Source organism: Camelus dromedarius, chromosome 10, assembly GCF_036321535.1.
Source record: "Camelus dromedarius isolate mCamDro1 chromosome 10, mCamDro1.pat, whole genome shotgun sequence".
NCBI lineage: Eukaryota > Metazoa > Chordata > Mammalia > Artiodactyla > Camelidae > Camelus > Camelus dromedarius.
In genome coordinates this window covers 75,670,793-75,690,575 of record NC_087445.1, presented here as the reverse complement: position 1 = coordinate 75,690,575, position 19,783 = coordinate 75,670,793, and the positions used below count along the sequence as shown (strand labels likewise).

Below are 19,783 nucleotides of genomic sequence, written 5' to 3'. Positions count from 1 at the left end.
ACACTGGATGTAATTTGAAGACTGAGATCGAGGGGGTGGGGGCTGAGGAGCTCCTCTCATCCTCCAGAACTCAGGCTGCAGAGAAGCCCCTCACACCCCGCAACGAGCTCTTGCATCCACCTACACTGGGTTAGGTGCCCTGTTCACACAGTCATCTGTGTGACCTGAAGTCCAAGACCGGCCTGTGCGCTGGCCCTTGGGGTCGAGGCAGGAGGGGTCGGCCTGCACCGTCCACCCCTGCAGCCTCCAGCCAGTGCGGTCCTGGCTCGTAGGCGGCCGCTGGGTGTCCAGCCAGCAAGCCCCCTCTTCCCCCCAGGGCTAGGACTAGACGCTGTCCATATCCAGGCTCACTGGTACTGTTGCCCTGGACGGGTAGGGTCAAGAGGGCAGCCACAGAAGCAGGCAGTGTCCCTCGGTGGTTCGGGAGGCAGTCTTTCTGGAAGTGGGGGGCAGTTGGGAAGGACCCATCGTCACTGCACAGAGGCCTCTCCTGGAGGGCAGGAGAAGGTGGCACAACCCCCCTGGACCCCGCACCTGGCCAGAGGCTGTGAGCCCCTGTGCCCAGGGCCGAGACAGCCTGAGGGTCCTCAGCTGCTGCACTCTGGACCCTCGGGCTGCTCTGGACCCTCGGGCTGCTCTGGACCCTCGCCCTGATGGCCTGTCCCCTACCCCATCCAGGTGACCAGCCAAGACAAGGCTCCGGCTGTAATCCGCAAGGCCATGGACAAACACAACCTGGACGAGGACGAGCCGGAAGACTACGAGCTGGTGCAGGTTATTTCGGATGATCGCAGTAAGTAGGGCCAGTCCGGGGCCGGGAGGTGGGGGGGGGCACCATGTCCTGGGAACCACTGCCCCAGGAAACATGCCACCAGGGAGGGAGTGGGCTTTGTACACCCTCCGGCCTACCCAGGGGCAGCCCTGGACTCCCCCCATGTCTCCTCGCTGGCCCCCGGTGGCTGCTGGGCCCCTATTACCTGCCCTTCCCTGGGCATGGACAGTCAGTGGGAGACCTAGTTAGGTGCTAGCATCGTTAAGGAGAAGAGAGAAAAGGCTTTTTTCCTGGGGCTAGGAGGCCAGATGGCAGAGCCCCACAGGCCATTCAAAGGGGCACCTTCTGGCCAAGATGGGAAATGCATCATATCTGTTAAAATCTATGCGCATATGACACTGTTTTAGTCCCTTCTGGCTGCAGTAACAAAATGCCACAACTGCTGGCTTGTAAATGACAGAAATTTCTCTCTTGGTTCTGGAGGCTAAAAGTCCAAGATCAGGTTCTGGTGAAGGCCCTCTCCCAGGCTGCAGGCTGCTGACTTCCGCTGTGTTGTCACATGGTGGGAGTGGGTAGGGCACTCTCTGGGGTCCCCTTTATAAGGGCACTAATCCCATTCGTGGGGCTCTCCTGTTATGACCAAATTGCCTCCCCGAGGCCTCACCTCCTAATCCCATCAGGAGTTAGGATTTCAGTGAATTTAGGGAGGATGCAAACTTTAGGCCATAGCAGACACTAAACACGGAGGCTACCAGGGTGCAGCTTGGTTTTCTGAAAACTAGGAAAGAAAGAATCAGAAACAAGCAGACTTGGAGCCAGACAGCTGTGGCTCGGGGACCTCGGGCAAATTCCTCTGTCCTCCTTGCCTGTGTTCCCATCACTACCATGGAGATAAAACAGGTCGGGAGTTAATCCAGGTGTCTGTACACGAGCTCGTGTGTGTGTGCGCATCCCAGAGTTAGTTGCCTTGACCGCGGGTACTGCCATCACTCTGTTTCCTTTCCCGTGAGCTGATCGCCCACTCCCAGCCATTGGCCCAGATACTTAGCGATGACCCCCCACGAGGCCTAGAAGTTGCTTTCTAAATCCCCCCTCACCTTCCAGCACCATGTTGGTGAGGTAGGCAGGGAAGGTGGGACCCCCATCTTCCAGAAAAATAAGACTGAGGCCAAGAGAGATTGAAGACCTGCAGTAAGAGCCACTTGGTGGGGCCAGAGCGCGTATTCCGGCTCAGCAGGAGAGAGCGGGGAAGAGAACCCAACAGCAAGTACCTGCTGGGAGCCCAGCACACGGGGGCTCGGAGGCCTCCCTGGACCCTGGCGCAGAAGGCCTGGGGCAAAGCCTGTCCTTTGCTGGGACCAGAGCCCTTGTCCCGAGTTGGACAGGATTCAGGGCAGGTGCAGGTGGTCCGGGTTCTAGAAAGCTTGTTCTAGCTGCTGATCCTGCTTTGTGGAGGTAGCAAAGGTGTAGGGGTGGCACGACCTTTGCCAGCCCGAGATGTGGCCTTCTGGAGTCAGAGTCTTTTTTATTTAAAAAAACAAATTTTTTTTGTTTTTATTTATTTATTTTTTTATTGGAAGTACTGGGGATTGAACCCAAGACCTCATGCATGCTAAGCATGCGCTCTACCACTGAGCTATACCCAACCCCCAGAGTCTTTTTTAAACAAGAGTCCTTAGGTTTCATCAGTGCCTCAGCAGAGTCTGTCCCAGGTAGTCCTTGGTGACCCTGGAGTGGCGTTTGGAGTCTCAGGTCTCTGGATCAGACCTGCCCTTGTGGGGGCTCTCAAGTGGTGGGGTGTCCTGTGGGGCCCCCATGAGCACAGCTGAACCCCCCTGCCCTTCCCTGACCAGAGCTGAAGATCCCTGACAACGCCAACGTATTCTACGCCATGAACTCTACCGCCAACTATGACTTTGTCCTAAAGAAACGGACCTTCACCAAGGGGGCAAAGGTCAGGCATGGAGCCAGCTCTACCCTCCCCCGAATGAAGCAGAAAGGACTCAAGATTGCCAAGGGCATCTTCTAACTGGTCCCTAGCTGGCCAGCCCCAGAGCCACCCTTTCCAGGGTCTGGCTGGCCAGGCAACTAAGCACTTACAGACTGCAGTGGCCCAGGCCAGCCAGGCGGGCACCTCTGCCCAACCTGCCAGCCCAGGCCACCCCCAGACTCCAGTTTCACCCTGAACCTCTCCTGCTGCCGGGATTGACGCCTGTGACCGATGGGCTGACCTGGCCTCCCGTGGACCACTCGCTGCCTTAGGTGCCTTCTGCTCTCTGGAATCAGAGGACTAGCTGACTTTTGCCAAGGAGCACTGCCAATGGGCACGGAGCCCTGCCTGCTGCCGGGCACTGCCCTCTGTACACTTCCCTCACACCTTGCCAGGTGTGGGTTACTGCCAGCTGTGCCCATGGGCACCCCAGGGCACCCACTCATCCACCGGGTCTGACCACTGCAGTCCTCTCCTCGTGCCCTTGGGGGGGTCCCGGCCCCTCCTCCAACCACTCTGGCCTTTCTCAGGCTGCACCAAAGAGTCCATCATCAGGGCCAACTGAGAGTGAGGGAGTCTCACCCACTGCCCACTCTAGCCCTCCCCCGGGAGAGGAGAGAGAGACCCTCTTCATGGACCACACTCTTAACCTGTGAGCAAGGACGGTCTCAGACGAGGCCCACTGATGTCGAATCTCGCAATGCTGCAAGTGGCATTCACCACTGCATCCTGGGCTGTGTGAGACCACAAGGGACGGGGGTCAGTGGGGAAGGAGGCTTGTGGGGGGAGGGGGTGGGGATTGAATATTTGTATAAAAGGTGAAAAGAAAATGTTTACCACTTGGGGAGGGACAATATTTATTTGTTGTAAATAGCAAAGGCTAGACTTGAATATTATATTAAAATTCCGTTTCTACTCTAGCCTAAGTGTTGTGGCTTGATTCTTTCATTGCCTGTGCTAATTTAAATGAGGTGCAGACTCTCACATTTCTGTGTTCAAACAGGAAATTTTGCAGGGTTACTGGGTGGTTTTATGCAGGAGAAGTGAGAAGGGCCAGCCTGCCTGTCATGGCTCACGCAAGGAAGCACAGAAGTCCACCTGCCACAGAGCAGATGGTCACCTCAGTGTCACTAAACTGGACACCAAACTGAGACAGCCGCTCAGAACCCCTGCTATTCGAATTTGGAAGTACTCTCACATGGCATAGCAACAACCCCTGAAATACAAGTGATTTTAAAAATAACATTTTTAACAGAAAATGGTGGAGTTGGGGTCAGTCTCTCCATGGAAACAATTGTTAACCTGGGGGTAAAAAGCTATCAGAATCAACAAGTTGGGGGCTCTGGAACCTCATCGGACACAGCAGCCAGGGAAGTACCTGAGGAAGGATGCTGCGGCTGAACTTCAGCAGTCAAGGGAACCTCTGTCAGGTCACACACTGACCCCTGGGACAGTGGGGCGGAAGCTGCAGTGACTGCATGAGGAACACAGGTTTGCAAAAACGGTTTGGAAGAGTCACTGAGAAACAGAAGGCTGCAGCCCTCAAGCAACGGAACAGCCCCAGAGGAGGGAGAAGATCTGATTTCCAGAGTTACCATATTATAATACTCAGTATCCAGCTCTCAACAAGTTACAAAGCATACAGAGAAACAGGAAAGTAGGGCTTGTTCAAGGGGGAAAAAAGAATTTGACAGAAACTCTATCTTAACATCCCTAGTCAAAGACATTAGGTCAACTGTCTTAAATATGCTCAGGGAGCTAAAAGAAACCATGGACAAAAAAAAAATTTAAAACTAAAGAGAATCAAGAGAACAATGTAAGAACAAATAGGAAACCTAATGAACAGATAGAAATAAAAAGGAACCGAATGGAAATTCTGGAGCTGAAAAGTTCAGTAACTGAAAGGAGAAACTTAACTAGAGGGATTCGCTGGCAGATTTGAGCCAGCAGAAGAAACAATCAGTGAACTCGTAGTTAAGGCAATTGAAATTATTCTGCCTGAGGAGCAGAAAGGAAAAAGAATGAAGAAAATTGAACACACCCCGAGGGACTTTAGGGACACCATCAAATGTAACAACATATGCATAATGAGAGTCCCAGGAGAAGAGAGGAAGGAACAGAGAGATTATATGAAGAAATAATGGCTGAAAAATCTCAAAATTGATGAAAGACATAAATCTACACATTAAGAAGCTCAATGAACTCCAAGCAGGATAAACTCAAAGAGACCCACCCAAGATACAGTATAACACAGTTGTTGAAAGACAAAGAGGAAATATTGGGAGCAGCAAGAAAGAAAGAATTTGTCACAATGGGGTCCCCGATAAGATCAACAGCTGAGTTTTCTTTAGCAACCATGGCAACCAGAGGGCAATAGGATGGCATGTTTAAAGTACTGAAAGAAGAAGAATTCTATATCCAGTAAACTATCCTTTAAGGATGAAGGGAAATTAAGATGTTGCCAGATAAACAAAGTTAGAGTAGTTTGTTATTAATAGACCTTCCTATAAGAAATGCTAACGGGAGCCCTTCAGGCTGAATGGAAGAGCACTAGACATTAACTCAAAGCCAAATGAAAAAATAAAGAACCCTAGTAGAGGTAACCAGTAGGCAGTTCTAAAAGAGTGTATTGTTGCACTTTTGTTCGTAACTCTTCTTTTTTGCTATATGATTTAAAAGGCAGATTCATAAAACAATAGGTATAAATCTATGTTAATGGGAACAGAACGTATAAAGACGTTATCTGTGACAACAACAAAAAGAGGGCGGGATGGAGGTAACAGGGCTGTGTGTATACTACTGAGACTAATTCGGTATTATTCAGGCTAGGTTGCTATGAGTTTAAGATGTTCACTGTAATCCCAAAGGTAATCTATAAGAAAAAATTTTTAGGAATATGCAGGAAAGGAGGGAATCACAATGGTGCACTATTGAAAAATTAACCAGGTCCTTGAAAAGCAGTAATGGCAGAATTGAGGATCAAAAATCATGGAGAACAAATAGCTAAATGGAAGAAGGAAATCCATGTTAGTAATCACTGTAAATATAAATGGGTTAAACTCTCCAATTAAAGGTCAGAGTTCAGGGGGAGGGTAGAGCTCAGTGGTAGAGCGCACGCATAACGTGCACGAGGTCCTGGGTTCTATCCCCAGCACCTCCTCTAAGAATAAATAAATAAACATAATTGCCCCCTGAAAAAGTTGGAGTTTGACAAAGTGGATTTTTAAAAAACATGACCTATCTACAAAGATACAAAAAGTTTGAAATAAAAGGATGGAAAAGATATTCTCTAAAAATAGCAAACAGAAGATAGCTTGGTGGCTATGTTATTATCAGCCACAATAGACTTTAAGTCAAAAAGGTAACAAGAGAAAAAGACAGTATTGACGTAAAGGTTCCATCCATCTAGAAAGCAGCGATTGCAAACACATCCCCAGAACACATGAAGCGAAAACGGGTGTAATTGGAGAGAAAAGGAGACAGTTGGAGACTTCAGACCTCACTTCCAATAATGACTGGAACAACCAGACGGAAGACCAGGAAGGAAACAGGGCGTGAACAGCACAGTAAGGCAGGTCAGACCCGGTGGGCGTGTGCGGAGCGCGACAGAGAACACGCCTTCTTTTCAAGGGCATGTGGTGCCTTGGTCAGCATAGACCGCGTGTTAAACTGTGGAACAAGTCTTAATAAATTTTAAAAGCTTGGAGTCAAAGTATCTTTTCCAATCACAGTGGAATAAAAACAGAAATGAACAGGAGACGGGACGCTGGAGTACTCGTAAGTGGAGATTAAATAGCACTTTTCCGGTGGGGGGTAGAATTAGGTTTATTATGTAATTAATTTATGTTTCAACAGAGGTACTGGGGATTGAACCCAGAACCTCGTGCATGCTAAGCACACACTCTGCCACTTAGCTATACCTTCCCCCTCAAAACAGTCTTTAACAATCAATGGATCAAAGAAGAAATCACCAGGGGTATTAGAAAATTCCTCGAGACGAATGAAAACAAAAATGCTACGTATCAAAAAACTTACGGGATCTAGTGAAAGCAGTGCCAAGAAGAAATTTCACCTACATTAAAAATACGGAAAGCGTTCAAATCAGTGACCTAACTGTACACCTTAAAAAGCTAGGAAAAGAGCAGACTGAACCCAAAGCTAGCTGAAGGAAGGAAATAGTAAAGATTACAGTGCAGGGCTGTGCATCCTTGGCCCCCACCCAGGCCCCGTGATCGACCCTTTACCTCCTGGAATCCTTGTCTCTGGCCTCAGAATTCCTTTTCCTATGGCTTTTATGTCTGGGAGAAATATTTGTAGTGCAGCTTTTAAGGCTACAGCTGGCCTCATTCCTTAAGCATTTCTGCTACTTGTGAACTAGAATTTCCAGCAACTCTAGGATTTTCTGCAACTCTTTCTACAATTGATTTCACCCAGAAACTCACTAGAAGACCCTCTCTGTCAGGCACAGGGTGGCCGTTCATCCTCGCCGGCATCTGATGAATCCAGGCTAAGTGCTGTTTTGCTGGCGTAATGGTGCTGATTCCTGCCAGTGAAGGAACCCTACACCATCCCTCTCTGGCCAAGGTGAAGTCAGAGCCATGTGGTTCTGAGGCCCACTGTCTTATGCAGTCACCAGTTTTCAGATGCAGCCGTGTTGGTACCGACTTTGTCCTGAAGGGTAGCTGGGCAGGTGCCCTTAGAGCTTGCAGCCCCCCAGATGCTGTGTTCTTTGTCCAAGTTTGTTTTGGTTATGTCACAGGGAGGTGGGTGCTTTGAATCTTTCCCTTGGGGAAGGTTGCAATATGGAGCATGGGGGCAGGGGATGGGGCTGCCACCAAGACTCCCAGCCCATGGGCGTGCTTGGGCACAGCCTTGCCACTGAAATACTGAAGCACCTTTCATCACGGTGGTAAACAGACTGTCCCGAGCTCACCCACGCGTTTCCCCTGGGCTTCACCACGAGAGGAGCTAATATAGTTAATGCTTGGCCCCGCTGGGAGCCTCCAGGACCCTGGACAGCCTCCAGCCTGCAACAGGTATTTTCAGCTTTGTCCCCAAGATACAGCTTTTAAAGGCAAGAGCCAGGTGAAGACAAGATGTCCCCACGCTGTCTCGATGGTGTCACCCAGGCCCACAGCAGGGCTCGCCTCTGCCAGGGAGGCCTTCTCCGTGCAGCCCAGGGACTGAACACAACCCCAGATCCTGGCCATTCTGATGCACCCCAGCTGGTGGGCGGGACTATAGCTCAGTGGTAGAGCGTGTGCTTTGCATGCGTGAGGTCCTGGGTTCAATCCCCAGTACCTCCATTAACAGCAACAACAGCAAAAAATAATAACAATAATAATAATAGCAGTGGGGAAACCTGGGTTCTGATGCAGCCCAGGCACCCGGGGGTGTGATGTCCTGAGTGACAGACACAGCTGTGCTTTCCCCCAGCAAGGGAGAGAAGTGCCACGTCCCAGGACTGGCCAGGCCCAAGGAGGTTCCGAGAGTGGACCCAGCAGGTAGAAACACTTAGAGTCGCCAGGTGCTGATGTGGTGGAGGAGGGCGTGTTGCGCCCTTGGGCTCCGTCAGCTGAGAGCAGGGACAGCTGCCGGGAGAGCGCGCGCTGCCGCGGGGGTCTTTCACGAAACCTGAAGGCCCTCGGCCAAGCCGGGGAGTCCAGGGCAGTGATCCCAGGCCAGCCTGCGGTCTCCGCTGCTCCTTGGGGGGCCAGGTTTGTCCCCACCACCACCACCACTCCACTGCGGGACTCGCTCCCCCAGCCTAGGTCTTCTGTCTGCGACTGGAGAGGGAAAGTGGTCCGAGGGCCCCTGGTGCTGCTGCCCCTCCCACCCCAGGCTGAGCTGCTCAGGACTCTGGAATCTCTTTTCTGAGCCCTCACCCCCACCCGACAGAGACTAAAGAATGGGTAACGGGAAGGGAAGATGCCCCTGGCATTGCTGTGAGCACTGGCTTTGGGGTCTCTGGGTTTGAATCGTGCTCTGGTGACCTTGGGCATGTGCCCAGGGCCAGGCTCCCAGACTCCCCAACTCTGACCTCTGCCTCCCATCCCCTACCTTTGCCAGAGCCCAGGGCCCAGCCTCTCACATCCTTTGCTTCTGACCTTCCAGTGTGATGCTTTCTTCTCTCATTGATATGGATCCAGCTGGAGGCAGAATCTGTCTCTCTTCCCAGACCATAGTTAGAACACAGAGGTCCCTCACCGCACCCAGAGGACCTGGATGTGGCTGGACTCATTGGTCCAGAAGAGGCCACCGCCTGCAGAGCCCAGCTGTCCTCCTGCCTGCGGCTGCTGCCACCCTTGCCCACCCTTTGGGGCAGAGCCCAGCCCCTCGGAGCCAGCAGACTTGCATGGAGGGGTCGACACCTGAATCCCAGTCCTGGCTCTGACATTTCACTGCTCCAAATCTGTTTCCTTCTCTGTAAAACGAGGATGGTCCTGTCGGCTTTCTGGAGCTCGAGGACTGGCAGATCATGGGGAAATGCGTTAGCCCTGGCACCTGATGCTATAACCACAACTGAGAGCCCCCTGCCTCCAGCTGGGTATCAAAGAAAGACTCCAGACAGAAGGATGAGGCTTTATTCGGGAAGAGCTCAGGAGGGAAGGTGGGCCCCGGGGCCCCACCCTGTGGCCTCTGGAGGCCAAGGACCTTAGAAGCCAATGGCTATGGGCATCCGAGCCACCTCAGAGTCCCCCATGGGGGACACAGGGGTGGCTTCAGAGTCCGCCATGGGGGGCAGGGAGGTGGAGGCCTCGTCGGCCACCGTGGGCAGCGCCTGGTAGGTCAGCGTCCAGTAGTTCACGTAGCTGGTCCGCAGGTGCTGCTTCATGGAGCTGCTGTCCATCTCCTTCTTGATTTCCAGGTAGTCGCCACCCTCCTGGGTGTAGGGATCCCAGTTCGCGGGCACAGCTGACTCGCCCACGTTGGGGTCCCTGCGGAGTAAGCACAAAAAGGCTGAGTGACTCTTCTGTGATTAAAAGTGCTTCAACCCTCAAAAAAAAAAAAAAAAGGAGCTGGGTGGCTGAGTGGGGTCTGGAGGCTCTGGGAGGCTGGAGACCCATGTCCCCGACTCAGCACCGCCCCGGGTTGTCTGGGCAGTCCTCCACCCTCAGGCCGAGTGGAGCCACTGGGACATTTTCCTGCATCCTGGGCGCTGGCTGGGCATGTGCACAGCCTGGGGCCCAGCCAGGAGCTCTTATCCTTACACAGACAGGGGTACCGAGGCTCAGGGAGGTTAAGTGTAAGAGAGGGAACAGGGACTGCAGGACAAGGCGGCAGGAGGCCTCACCCCTGCCTTACCCAGTTCTGGCAAAGTTGGTCCAGTAGGCGATCATGATCTTGGAGATAGTCCTGTCTTGGGCCCGGTAGCCCAGCGGAGTGGCGAAGGGCTTCCCGAAGACGTACTGGAGGTCATCCCCGTGGTCGGCCTCCATCCAGCTGGGGTAAAGGGGCATCCGCGAGGGGTAGGAGAACAGGTAGCTGTAGGTCTTGCCGCTCCTGGGGCGGGGAGGGGAGACCCCCCAGGTTGGCAGGGTGCTCACCTGGGGCCGCGCATCCCAGACGTGGGCCCCAGGGGAGGCCGTGGGGCGATCAGGGAAGGGTCTGGGGAGTTCCTGCACAACTCAAGCACCATCTGGGTCCCTACACCTGGGGAAGGGAAAGCTGTGGCCAATTTACAAATTCACAGGTTCTACGATTTCAGTTGGATCTGTCCTTTGCTTCACCAAACGTATTTAAGGCATCTTCCTTTTGTAATTCAGGATCAAGGAAGGTTTTTTTCTCTGCAAATGAATTTGTATTCTTCATGTGATTGGACAAGATAGTATGTGCCCTCAGATGTTTGCCTTTTGGCCTCACTGACAGGAAGCTCAGAGCTAAAGTTCTTGCCAAGCTTTCATCCTAGACTTCTAGGGGTGATTTTATCTCCCTACTTCTATTTGTTTGTTTTTATTTTTGAGGAGGGAGGTAATTAGGTTTGTTTTGTTTTTTGTGGCTTTGGTTTTTTTGGATTTACCTTTAATGGAGGTACTGGGGATTGAACCCAGGGCTTTGTGCATGCTAGGCATGCACTCCGCCACTGAGCTATGCCCTCCCTCCTCCCTACTTTTTAAGCATTCTTAACTTATTTTTTCATTTTTCATTGGCTATTATTATACGGAGGTTTTTAAATGTGGCCACAGGCTTAAGTTATTTTGCGAGTTGGCAAACTTGAAACCCATCACAGAGATCACCACCCAGTGTTCTCTCCTCCTACACAGCCGGAGGGGTGGAAGGCAGACTCAAGGACTCTCCGATAAAAGGACTGTGGGGTGTGGGAGGGCGTGCAGGGCTGGGCAGAGGCCAGGAGGCTCACAGGAGGGTTTCATAAAGCCTGGGAGGGGAGGAGGGGCTCTCTCAGGCCCGGTGAGGCCTGGGCAAAGCAGGCGGCGCTGCACAGGTGGGGACCCGAGCAGGCTTTCCCAAGCCTCCCGGACACCTGGGAGCCACCCACCTGCACGGCCTCCCTGATCCCAGGTGGGCCTCCCCCACCCTTCCCTCCTCACTTGGCGTTGGCCCTGTGCTGGGCCACGGCGACCTCCGTGGGTATCAGGAAGAGGATGTCGGTCTCAAAGTCCACCACGGTCTTCTTCTTGGTCTCCTGGGACGAGTCTTGGGCCCAGGGCTCGGTGTAGAAGTCAAAGGTGGCGTTGGCACCTCTGAGCCCCTTGTCAATGGTGAGCCCGCTGACCAGCTTGTAGAAGTCCTCCCTGCAGGAACCAAGCCAGCACTGGACCCTTTGCCCACAGGAGGGGATCTGCACCCCTCTCTGCAGAGGGCCACGGGCGGACCACCATCCCCACCATGGTGCTGACTCCCTCATTCTGCCAACACCTCCCGCAGCTGCCCTGGGCCCCACACTCCCAGCTCACGCGGTGATGCTCTTTTGGGGGTTGTTGATGGCTGGCATGTCGAGACCGGCAAAGAGGTGGGAGTCCATGTTGTTGGAGCCTGCTAGGTAGTCGATATCAGCGGTGTTGGCGTACAGGTTGATGGGGTCATCGGGGATGAAGTCTCCATCAACGACGGGGACGAAGCCCAGGTAGTGCAGTATGGGGTCTGGGTGGGAGAGCGGCAGGTCCTCACCCCTGCCGGCACCCACCTGCCCTCCCCTTGACATCCGAGGCAGGAGCTGACGTGGCCCTGACGAGGCTGCGGCAGAGATCTGCCTCCTCTGTTGGAGAGCAGGGTTGCTCGGCCACAGCCCTACGACGTTCGGGGCAGGAGAATTCTAGGTCGCGGGGGCCGTCCTGTGCTGTGTAGGGAGTTGAGCAGCCTCCCTGGCCTCCACCCAGTAGACACCAGTAGCAGCCCCTCTACCCCCTCCTGAGCTGTGAGAACCAGAACAGTCTCCAGACTCTTCCCTGGACACAAATTCACCAGCACTGAGAATGTGAATGAAAAATATTGCCAGCCCAATCGGTAAAAAAAGGACGCTGTGGCCATCAAGTCATTTGCTGCTACCACTGCCCCCAACAGGAAGCGGAGGGAACTCAGGGTGGAGACAAACAGGCGGCCCAGCCTCTGCAGCTCCCCCAACGGTGTCCCCTGAGGGACTCGGGGTGGGAAAGCACAGGACGCTGGCCCTGGACGGCTCAGGGGCAGATCAGGGGAGCGATTTCAATGGCTCAGATCTTTGCACCTTCCCATACATAAAAAAGCACTGAATTCCTTAACTTGCGATATCTGGTTTTCTTTAATTAACAATACTCTTCTGATGTCTGACTCCCTGGTCTTTGGGGCAAAAACGCCTGTATATCCTGGCTCCTCCCCCGCCTCTTTGGAACAGTCCCTCAGAGCCATCTGAGAGGCTGCCTCCCAGGCTTGAGTCCTCAGAAAGTCCACTGAATAAAACAGAACTCTCCACTTTTAGGACGTACATTTTTCAGTCAACAAGAACCACTGGTCCAGGGCCCAAGACTGTCCTCTCACTATAGCCAGTGGCCCTTTCCTGTCTCCCTCGTCTTGCTGGGCCTAAATCAGGAAGGAGGAAGACCTGGAAATGCCAAGGGGACCGATGGAGAAAGCGGTGCCCCCTCTCAGGCCTGGGTTCTAGTGCGCTACCCAGAAATGGTACGAGGCCTGCACATCCCTCCAGACCCCAGAACTGGCCCGAGAGCACCAAGTGGCTGGTTCTCGGCAGCTGGATGCTCCGCTGTTATTAGGTCTGGCCCGTTTTCCCTCCCGTTCAGCTCTAAAGGAAATGAAGTATTTCTGCAAACCTGGGGTATTGCGACCAGGACCCCCATCGGACACCAAAATCCGGTGGCTCGAGTCTCTTATGTAAAATGGTGTCGCAAATATGTAAAATGGTGTTGTATTTGCATGTAACCTACCCACAGCCTCCCGTGTACTTTAAATTGTTTCTAGATTACCTATAATACCTAATACAATTGTAACTGCTGTGCAAATAGTGGTAAATTCAATGTAAACACTATGTAAATAGTTGCCAAGAAGAGGCAAGTTCAAGTTTTGCTTTTTGGAAACGTCTGGGATTTTTTTTTTCCTCAACATTTTTGATCCGCAGTTGGTTGAATCTGCAGGTGCAGAACCCTCCGATACAGCATTGGTTTGCACCTGGGGCCATGTTGCTGGCTGCAGTTTCGTTCTGCCGGGCACTCATAGTCTAATTCCCATTAAGTAAAAGTGCCACTGTTACGGCCCCATCGTGCTTTATCTTAGAAGAAGGAACAAGAGCGAATTCTCGCCTACTGGGCTGACGAGACTGGCACTCATAGGCCTTTGCTGCTGGAGTCCCCTGGCCTTCCTGGAGTGTAGAGCAGCAGAGCTGGAAGGGCCAGATGCTCCAGCAGGTGTTCAGGAAATGTTTGTTGAATGAATGCTTGGAGGAAAGAATGAGTTTGTCTAGTATAGAGGCTCTTGGTCTCCCCTTGAATCTCACCCAAATTTTGTGCAAATGATCGCATACATATGCATTACTGGGAATTGGGGCCCAAACATTCATCAGCTTCTCAAAGGGGTCAAGACCCACGGAGGACAGGAGGAAAGACTGGCCACTCCTCCCCTTACAGCCGGACCATGCAGCTAGCTGCCCGGGGGCACCAGCCAGCCATCACTTCCTCTTCCCTCTGGGAGCACGGCCTTCCCTGCTGTGGAGCCCCCATGCCCCCCACCCCAGCCCCAGCAGCCCCCACTCACACTCCAGGCCTATCAGGGGCAACTTATAGGCCAGTGTCAGGGCACGAGGGTCGGTCACCTTCAGACACCCAGCCAACCTGGAGGTGTCGTCCACGGGGCAGCCCACCTTCTCTGCGATCTGGGGGTTGGGGAGACGCAGTGGTCAGGGCAGAGAATGTGGGGTCCAGGACAGAGAATGGAAAGGAGGAAGGAATGGAAAGGTACCCCCACTCCCTACCTTTTTGGCCCAGAAGAGGGGGTTCTTCTGGATGGCCCAGGGGCTCAGTGCCTGGCCACTCTGGCTGATGGCTCGCTTGAAGAGGCCTTTGTTGTAGGGAGAGAGGGTCTGCAGCACACAGGGGTCCTGTCACCCACCTCGGCCCACAGGGGACGCCCAGGACACCCTGCCTGTCAGCTCCAGCTGCTCCTTATCCCCGTCAGCCCCCTCCCACACCCCTGGGGGAAGGCCCTCCCCTCCAGGGGTCCCCAGACCTGCAGAGAGACGCTGGCGCCTCCGGCTGATTCCCCAAAGATGGTGATATTGTCAGGGTCTCCCCCGAAGGCCGCGATGTTCCTCTTCACCCAAGCGATGGCCATGTGCTGGTCCCGAAGGCCGTAGTTACCTGGGGGCGGGGCGGGGGCCTGAATCCTGGACTCTTGGCCAGGGCCCACACCCTGGCCCACACAAGGTGCACAATCCATGTGAGTGGGGTGAGAGTGTCCCCGACTGCAGGGAGACTGTGGAGCCCCAGGATGGTGCATGGAGGGTCCCCAGGAGGCTGGTTAGGTGGGTCTGGGTGGGTGGGGCTCAGGATAGGGGAGGGGAGCAGAAGGGCCAGGCCTGTGCAGCGCTCCGCCCCCACCATAACCCCTCTTGTCTGTCTGTGGCTTCTGTGTCAGCCGAGCCACCATCTTAACGTCCCATCTCCTGTCTCTTCCATGTGGCTCCCTGCCCCGAGGCGTGGGTGTCCTCCTGGGCCTCCCCCCGGGCATCCCTCTGGGTCTGGCCACCGGCAGCCTCTTCGCTTTCACTGCAGCTGCCAAGAGGCTCCTCCTGGGGCTCACAGTCCAGCTCCCCCTCACTCTGCAAGTAGGATTCTGCGCCTTTCCAGGGGACTGTCGAGGGGCTGTGCTGAGGGGGCGCCCCACTGGGCTCAGCTCACAGGCCGGGTGCGCTGGCTCCTCCCTCCCCCCCAACCCCGCCGCGAGCCCACGGTGCCCAGCGGACCTGGCAGGCTGGAGTCCCCGGTGCTGAGGAAGCCCAGGGGGCCGACGCGGTAGTTGAAAGTGACCACGATGACGTTGCCCCGGGTGGCGATCTCCTCGCCGTCGTACAGGTAGTTGCTGAGAAAGTTGGCCCCCTGGCTGGACCCCATGAGGAAGGCACCTCCGTAGATCCAGATCATGACAGGCAGGTTGTAAGAGACTGAGGCAGGGGGAGCGGGCTCGGTGACCCCAGATGCACCCCCTCCCGTGCCCCCTCTCCACTCTGTGCAGATGTCAGGGAAGTTCAGCTCTGAGGCCCCCAGACCCGACCAAGGGGCTGGGCCCGGGCCTCTGGCGGCCTGGGGGGCTTCCCGTGGGAGCGGGGGAGGTGGCGGGCACGGCGGGGGCGGGAGCTGACCTTCACTTCCGCCCTGGGGGACCCAGATGTTGAGGTAGAGGCAGTCCTCCTCCCCAAAGGTGTCGTCCTGGGTGATGGTGGCCTGCAGGCATCGCTTCTTGAAGTCCTTGGCCTCCAGGGTCCCTGTGGGCGGCCGGCGGGGCTGGTGTGAGGATGGCGGGCGCCCCGGGCCACCCCCGGGGCTGCAGGGCCCACCACACCCCCGCCTCCCACCTTGCCAGCCGGGGTGCTGCTGGGGATTCTCCAGGGCCTTGGGGGCGGCAGCGAAGGGGATGCCCTTGAAGATGTCAACAGAGTCGCCGCCAAAGAGGCTCAGCTTCTTGTTGAAGCCTTCAACGAAGCCGCCCTCCGTATGCACGGCGCCCAGCTGGACGGGAGGCCGAGGTCAGGCAGGCTCAGGCTGGTTAGTCTCCAGCGCGCCGGGGCCACCCAGCAGGCCCTGAGTGCCCAGAGGCTCCCCAGAGACAACGTCAAGAAGGGGCCCATCTGCACCCGAGACCAAGACTCCTGCCGCCTGCCCATGTGGCTTGAGGAGCCAGCTCCCTGCCTCCCCCGCCCCACAGGGTGTCCTGCTCCCTGAATCTCACGGAAAGCTGGTCCCACCCATGTGTTCTCACTCAAGGAAGCCCTTCAAGGAGGCCGAGACAGGTGAGGTGAAAGTTGGGATTCTTCCTATGGCCCTCTGTGACCTTGAGCCTCAGCTTCCCCATCTGTAAGATGGGTGAAAACACTTTCTCCCTCATGGCCTGTTTGCCTGTCCGGCTGCCGGCAGTGGGAGATGCTCTGTGGATACTGACTGTTTCGTGCCCAACTGTGAGCTCCCTGAGCCGTGGGCCCTTCTTTCTCCTCCTCTCCTCCCTCCCTATGGTGTCCAACCAGCCAGGTCCCAAGTCTCCTCACAGCCCCTGTGCTCCAAGCTGGGCAAGACCCCAGACCCACCTGAGGTGGCCAGAACCACTGCTGTGTATGCAGCCTTTGCACTGAGCTGGTCCCACATGGGCCAACATGCCCTGTCCTCACGAGGGGCCTGGGGGCTGGCGCTTATCTGCCCATTTTTCCTGTAGGGAACTGAGGCTTTCTTGTTTGAAGCTGCCCTGCTGGGATGTTGCTGCCTGACCTCAGAGCCAGGCCCTTCTCCCTGCGGTCTCCACCCTCGGTGCTCCTTCCCGTCTGCCCGCCAGGGCAAGCGCACAGGTGGACACCTCCCAGCTCTCACCTGTGCTAGATTCCAGGTGGGCAAGAGCAGGGCAGCCCCACATCCCAGGCCTGGCTGGGCCCCAGCTGCCCTCTGAGGTCTAGGCTAACAGGGGCCCCCTGGCCTCGCTGGGGTGCGGAGTGGGGATGGCTGGAAGTGGAGAGAGGAGGGAGGCAGAAGCAGGTGCCTGGGGGTCTGGGCCCAGGAGGCAGGCCCCGGCCGGCACCCCTCCCCCCCTGTTTTTCCTGACCAGCTTCCCCAGCTGCTGGGAGAGGGAACAGGGCCAGATCAGGGCCTGGGGGACTGGAGATGGCTGCTCAAAAGTATATCTGTGTGACGGAGATTGGCCTGAGGGCCCCGGGGGTGGGGGGTCCCACGGCATGGGACCCCGGCCTTCATGGCAGCGTGGGGAGGGGTGTCACTGGCTGCTGGAGTAGCATGGAGGAAACCAGTGTCCTCTCAGCATCCAGAGAACAACTCCCTCGAAGGGACCTCCTCCTGGGGGCAGGAGGGGCCCAGGACCAGTGCCTGGACCTCCTTCCGGGCAGCAGGGGTGCCGAGAGCAGGGTGGAGAGACCAGCTTCGGGGGGCCCTGTTGGAGTCCTTATTGGGAGCAGGGACTGGCCGGCGCCTGCACTGTCTGCATGTGGCTTGGCTGGTGTTCCCTCCTGGAAGTGCTTTCCTTGCCCCATTTCTACCCAAGGGAGGGTAGATTTTATAGCTGCCCCGGGAGGGTTAGCTGGGCCTCCTGGCTCTCACTCCGGAGGGGAGCTGTTGCAACCAGCTGGCAGTCACCTCCCCCTTGGGAGGAACAGAAGCTGGAGATTCCATTAGGAGGCAGATCCAGGGTTGGACTAGCCCAGGTTCCAGACTGCTGCTCAGCCACTGAGGCTGTGTGATGCTGAGCGAGTTGCTTGTCTGCTCTGGGCCCCTGTCCCCCTTTCTGGGAAAGGGGACGACATCGTCGTCTCTAGAGAGAGGAAGGAGCCCGAGGGCTGTTACAGGTCTGGCAGCTGACTCAGCAAGTAAAAACTCAGGATGCCCAGTTACACTTGCGTTTCAGACAAATGATGATTTTTTAAAGTATATTTATGTCCTAGATATTGTGTGGAACATGTATCAAAAATTCTTCCTGGTTTAGGTGACGTTCGAGTTGGACTGGGCGTTCTGCCTTTTATCTGGCAGCCCGACTCACCCTGCAAAGGAGAAGCAAGCGCTGCTGGGGCTGCTGCTGGCTTCTCTTTCTCAGGCTGGGCCTTTCTGCCAGTGACTTTGTCTGTCTTCCCTCTGCTGGGCCCCGTCCCCAGTGTTCCCGGGTCTGGCCTAGCGGACAGAGAGGGGCCCCTCTGCTGGGCGCTCGCTTACCTTCGCTGCACTCGCTACTGCCAAGCAGCAAGCAAGGCCCAAGACGGCCAGCCCCGGGCGCCCCATGGTGTGTGTCTGCCTGTATGTGGCCCTCCCTCTTGGCCTGCGGGTATTTATGGGGCCAGAGCCAGCCGGGAGCCCGGGTTGGCAGCTGCCTGCAGAGGGTCTCTTCCCCCTCCTCCTAACCTCTGCCCCTTCCTCCAGGCTGGCCGCACTCCAGGTGGTGTATGTGAGGCCAGGAGACAGCTGCTGTTTCCAGCCGGGCTCAGGCTTGGCCAAGGTCACGTGCAGACACACACACACGTGCAGGGATGGTCTTTCCTTCCCAGGGCCGGCTGCTCCCAGGTGCCCTGCTGCCCACAGTGTACCTGTGCAGGTGACTGCCTACCTGGGAGCAGAGGCAGGTGGCACGGGCGGGAGCTGCAAGGGCTGGGTGCCCAGTGCCCTGCATTCTGACACCGGCACAAGGGCTTCGTTTCAACCTTGGGGAAGTGGGTGTGCTTCCTCCCTGTGCCCTGCCTGCAACTCAGCAGATGGGGTTTACAGGGGACTGGGCACGTGACTTCCAGGGCAGAAAGGGCTGGGTGCTGCTGGGTGGCCAGTGTGCTGCCCCTCGGTACTGAGGGCGCACTGGTTATGCAGTGTGAGGTGGGAGGCGGGGACCTGAGCATCAGGAGGCTGTCCTGCCCTGAGTGTGGGGAGACCTCACTGTCACCGGGACAGCACTGGGATGGGAGGACGGGAGGCTCAAGCCCAGCCCTGAGGGCTTCCTGAGGAAAAGGAACGGCTGGGCTTTCTGGCCACAGAAATGGCCTAAGTGAAGACCCTGGGGCCACAGGCCTGTGACCATCACCAAGACCCACAGGGACCTACAGATAGACACCTGTCTGCCAGTCTACCTGTTACTGTTTCCAGCGCCCACATCTGTTGTGATGCAGAGTGGATAGAGAGAGGGCAGGAAAGGTAGGGAAGGGGGGGTGGCTTTTGGTAGGAGGGAGAAGTCAGGACGCTGGGAGGAAGGGGCCCTGCAGGATGGGCAGCAACAAGCGTGGCTTCAGCTGGGGGGTGTGGGGACTGGGGCGCAAAGGATTCGAGGGGTGCTGTCAGTGACGAGGAAGCACACCTGCTGACTCATAGCTCTGCCCAGCTCCTCCTGTTCTGAGCGTCTGTTCTAAAGGAAGTGATTCTGACTGTGGGGGAGGGGGCCCCGTGTGCTCAAGGACACTGAGTGCAGTCTTATTTACAGTAAAGGAGGAAAGGAAGGAGGTGGGTGGGGGGCTGGAGGGGAGGCAGGGGAGAGGGTTTTTTCCTGAATTTCAATAATAGGGGGTGGCTACTTCTTTATAGAACAGCAAGGGCCCACCTGGTCCTGCACAGAGCAGGGGATTAGCAAACACCAGAGGAGCGTGTCCGGAAAGGCCCGGAAGAGCCTAGCAGGAAGGCTCACCGCTGGGCTCCTGGCTGCGTCTGCCCAGTGCCTCCACTGGTTGATCCTGCTTTAGAGATCTGACTTTTGGGATGTTAATCTCAGCCAGGAAAGCTTTGGCCGATGTCTGAGGTCTGACAAAGACTCTTTCCTTGACCAAACTCTACTCAGGCTCTCCGGACTCTTTTCCAGCTCTGCATTGTCCAGTTTTAGCAAGAATCTTGCCAGTT

General features: G+C 55.7%; 2 protein-coding genes and 1 non-coding gene across 11 annotated transcripts in view; 2 read left to right on the top strand and 1 right to left on the bottom strand.

Moving 5' to 3' along the window:
• Positions 1-6,474, top strand: part of RALGDS (ral guanine nucleotide dissociation stimulator) — a 48,284-nt gene extending 41,810 nt beyond the window's left edge. For 7 of the 9 annotated variants that reach the window (XM_064490659.1, XM_064490658.1, XM_064490661.1 and 4 more), the window contains exons 17-18: positions 679-793; positions 2,626-3,682. In XM_064490659.1, coding sequence (XP_064346729.1) covers positions 679-793; positions 2,626-2,801 — 291 coding nt within the window. In that variant the 3' untranslated portion in view covers positions 2,802-3,682. Of the gene's footprint in view, positions 1-678; positions 794-2,625; positions 3,683-6,171 lie in introns of those variants that run through there. The other 2 variants (XR_010382835.1, XM_064490657.1) reach the window with 2 other exon arrangements.
• A 1,522-nt stretch (positions 6,475-7,996) lies between these two features.
• Positions 7,997-8,068, top strand: TRNAA-UGC (transfer RNA alanine (anticodon UGC)). The gene has a single exon. It is a non-coding gene; the product is annotated as a tRNA-Ala (tRNA).
• Positions 8,069-9,341: 1,273 nt separating this feature from the next.
• Positions 9,342-18,583, bottom strand: CEL (carboxyl ester lipase). The gene is made up of 11 exons (XM_064490662.1): positions 18,516-18,583; positions 15,781-15,934; positions 15,568-15,690; positions 15,172-15,369; positions 14,436-14,566; positions 14,182-14,289; positions 13,965-14,082; positions 11,678-11,864; positions 11,312-11,515; positions 10,068-10,265; positions 9,342-9,700 (listed from the first exon to the last, which is right to left on the bottom strand). Exons 1-11 carry the CDS (start codon positions 18,576-18,578, stop codon positions 9,418-9,420), a joined length of 1,767 nt encoding a protein of 588 aa, XP_064346732.1. The 5' UTR covers positions 18,579-18,583; the 3' UTR covers positions 9,342-9,417.
• Positions 18,584-19,783: the final 1,200 nt, after the last annotated feature.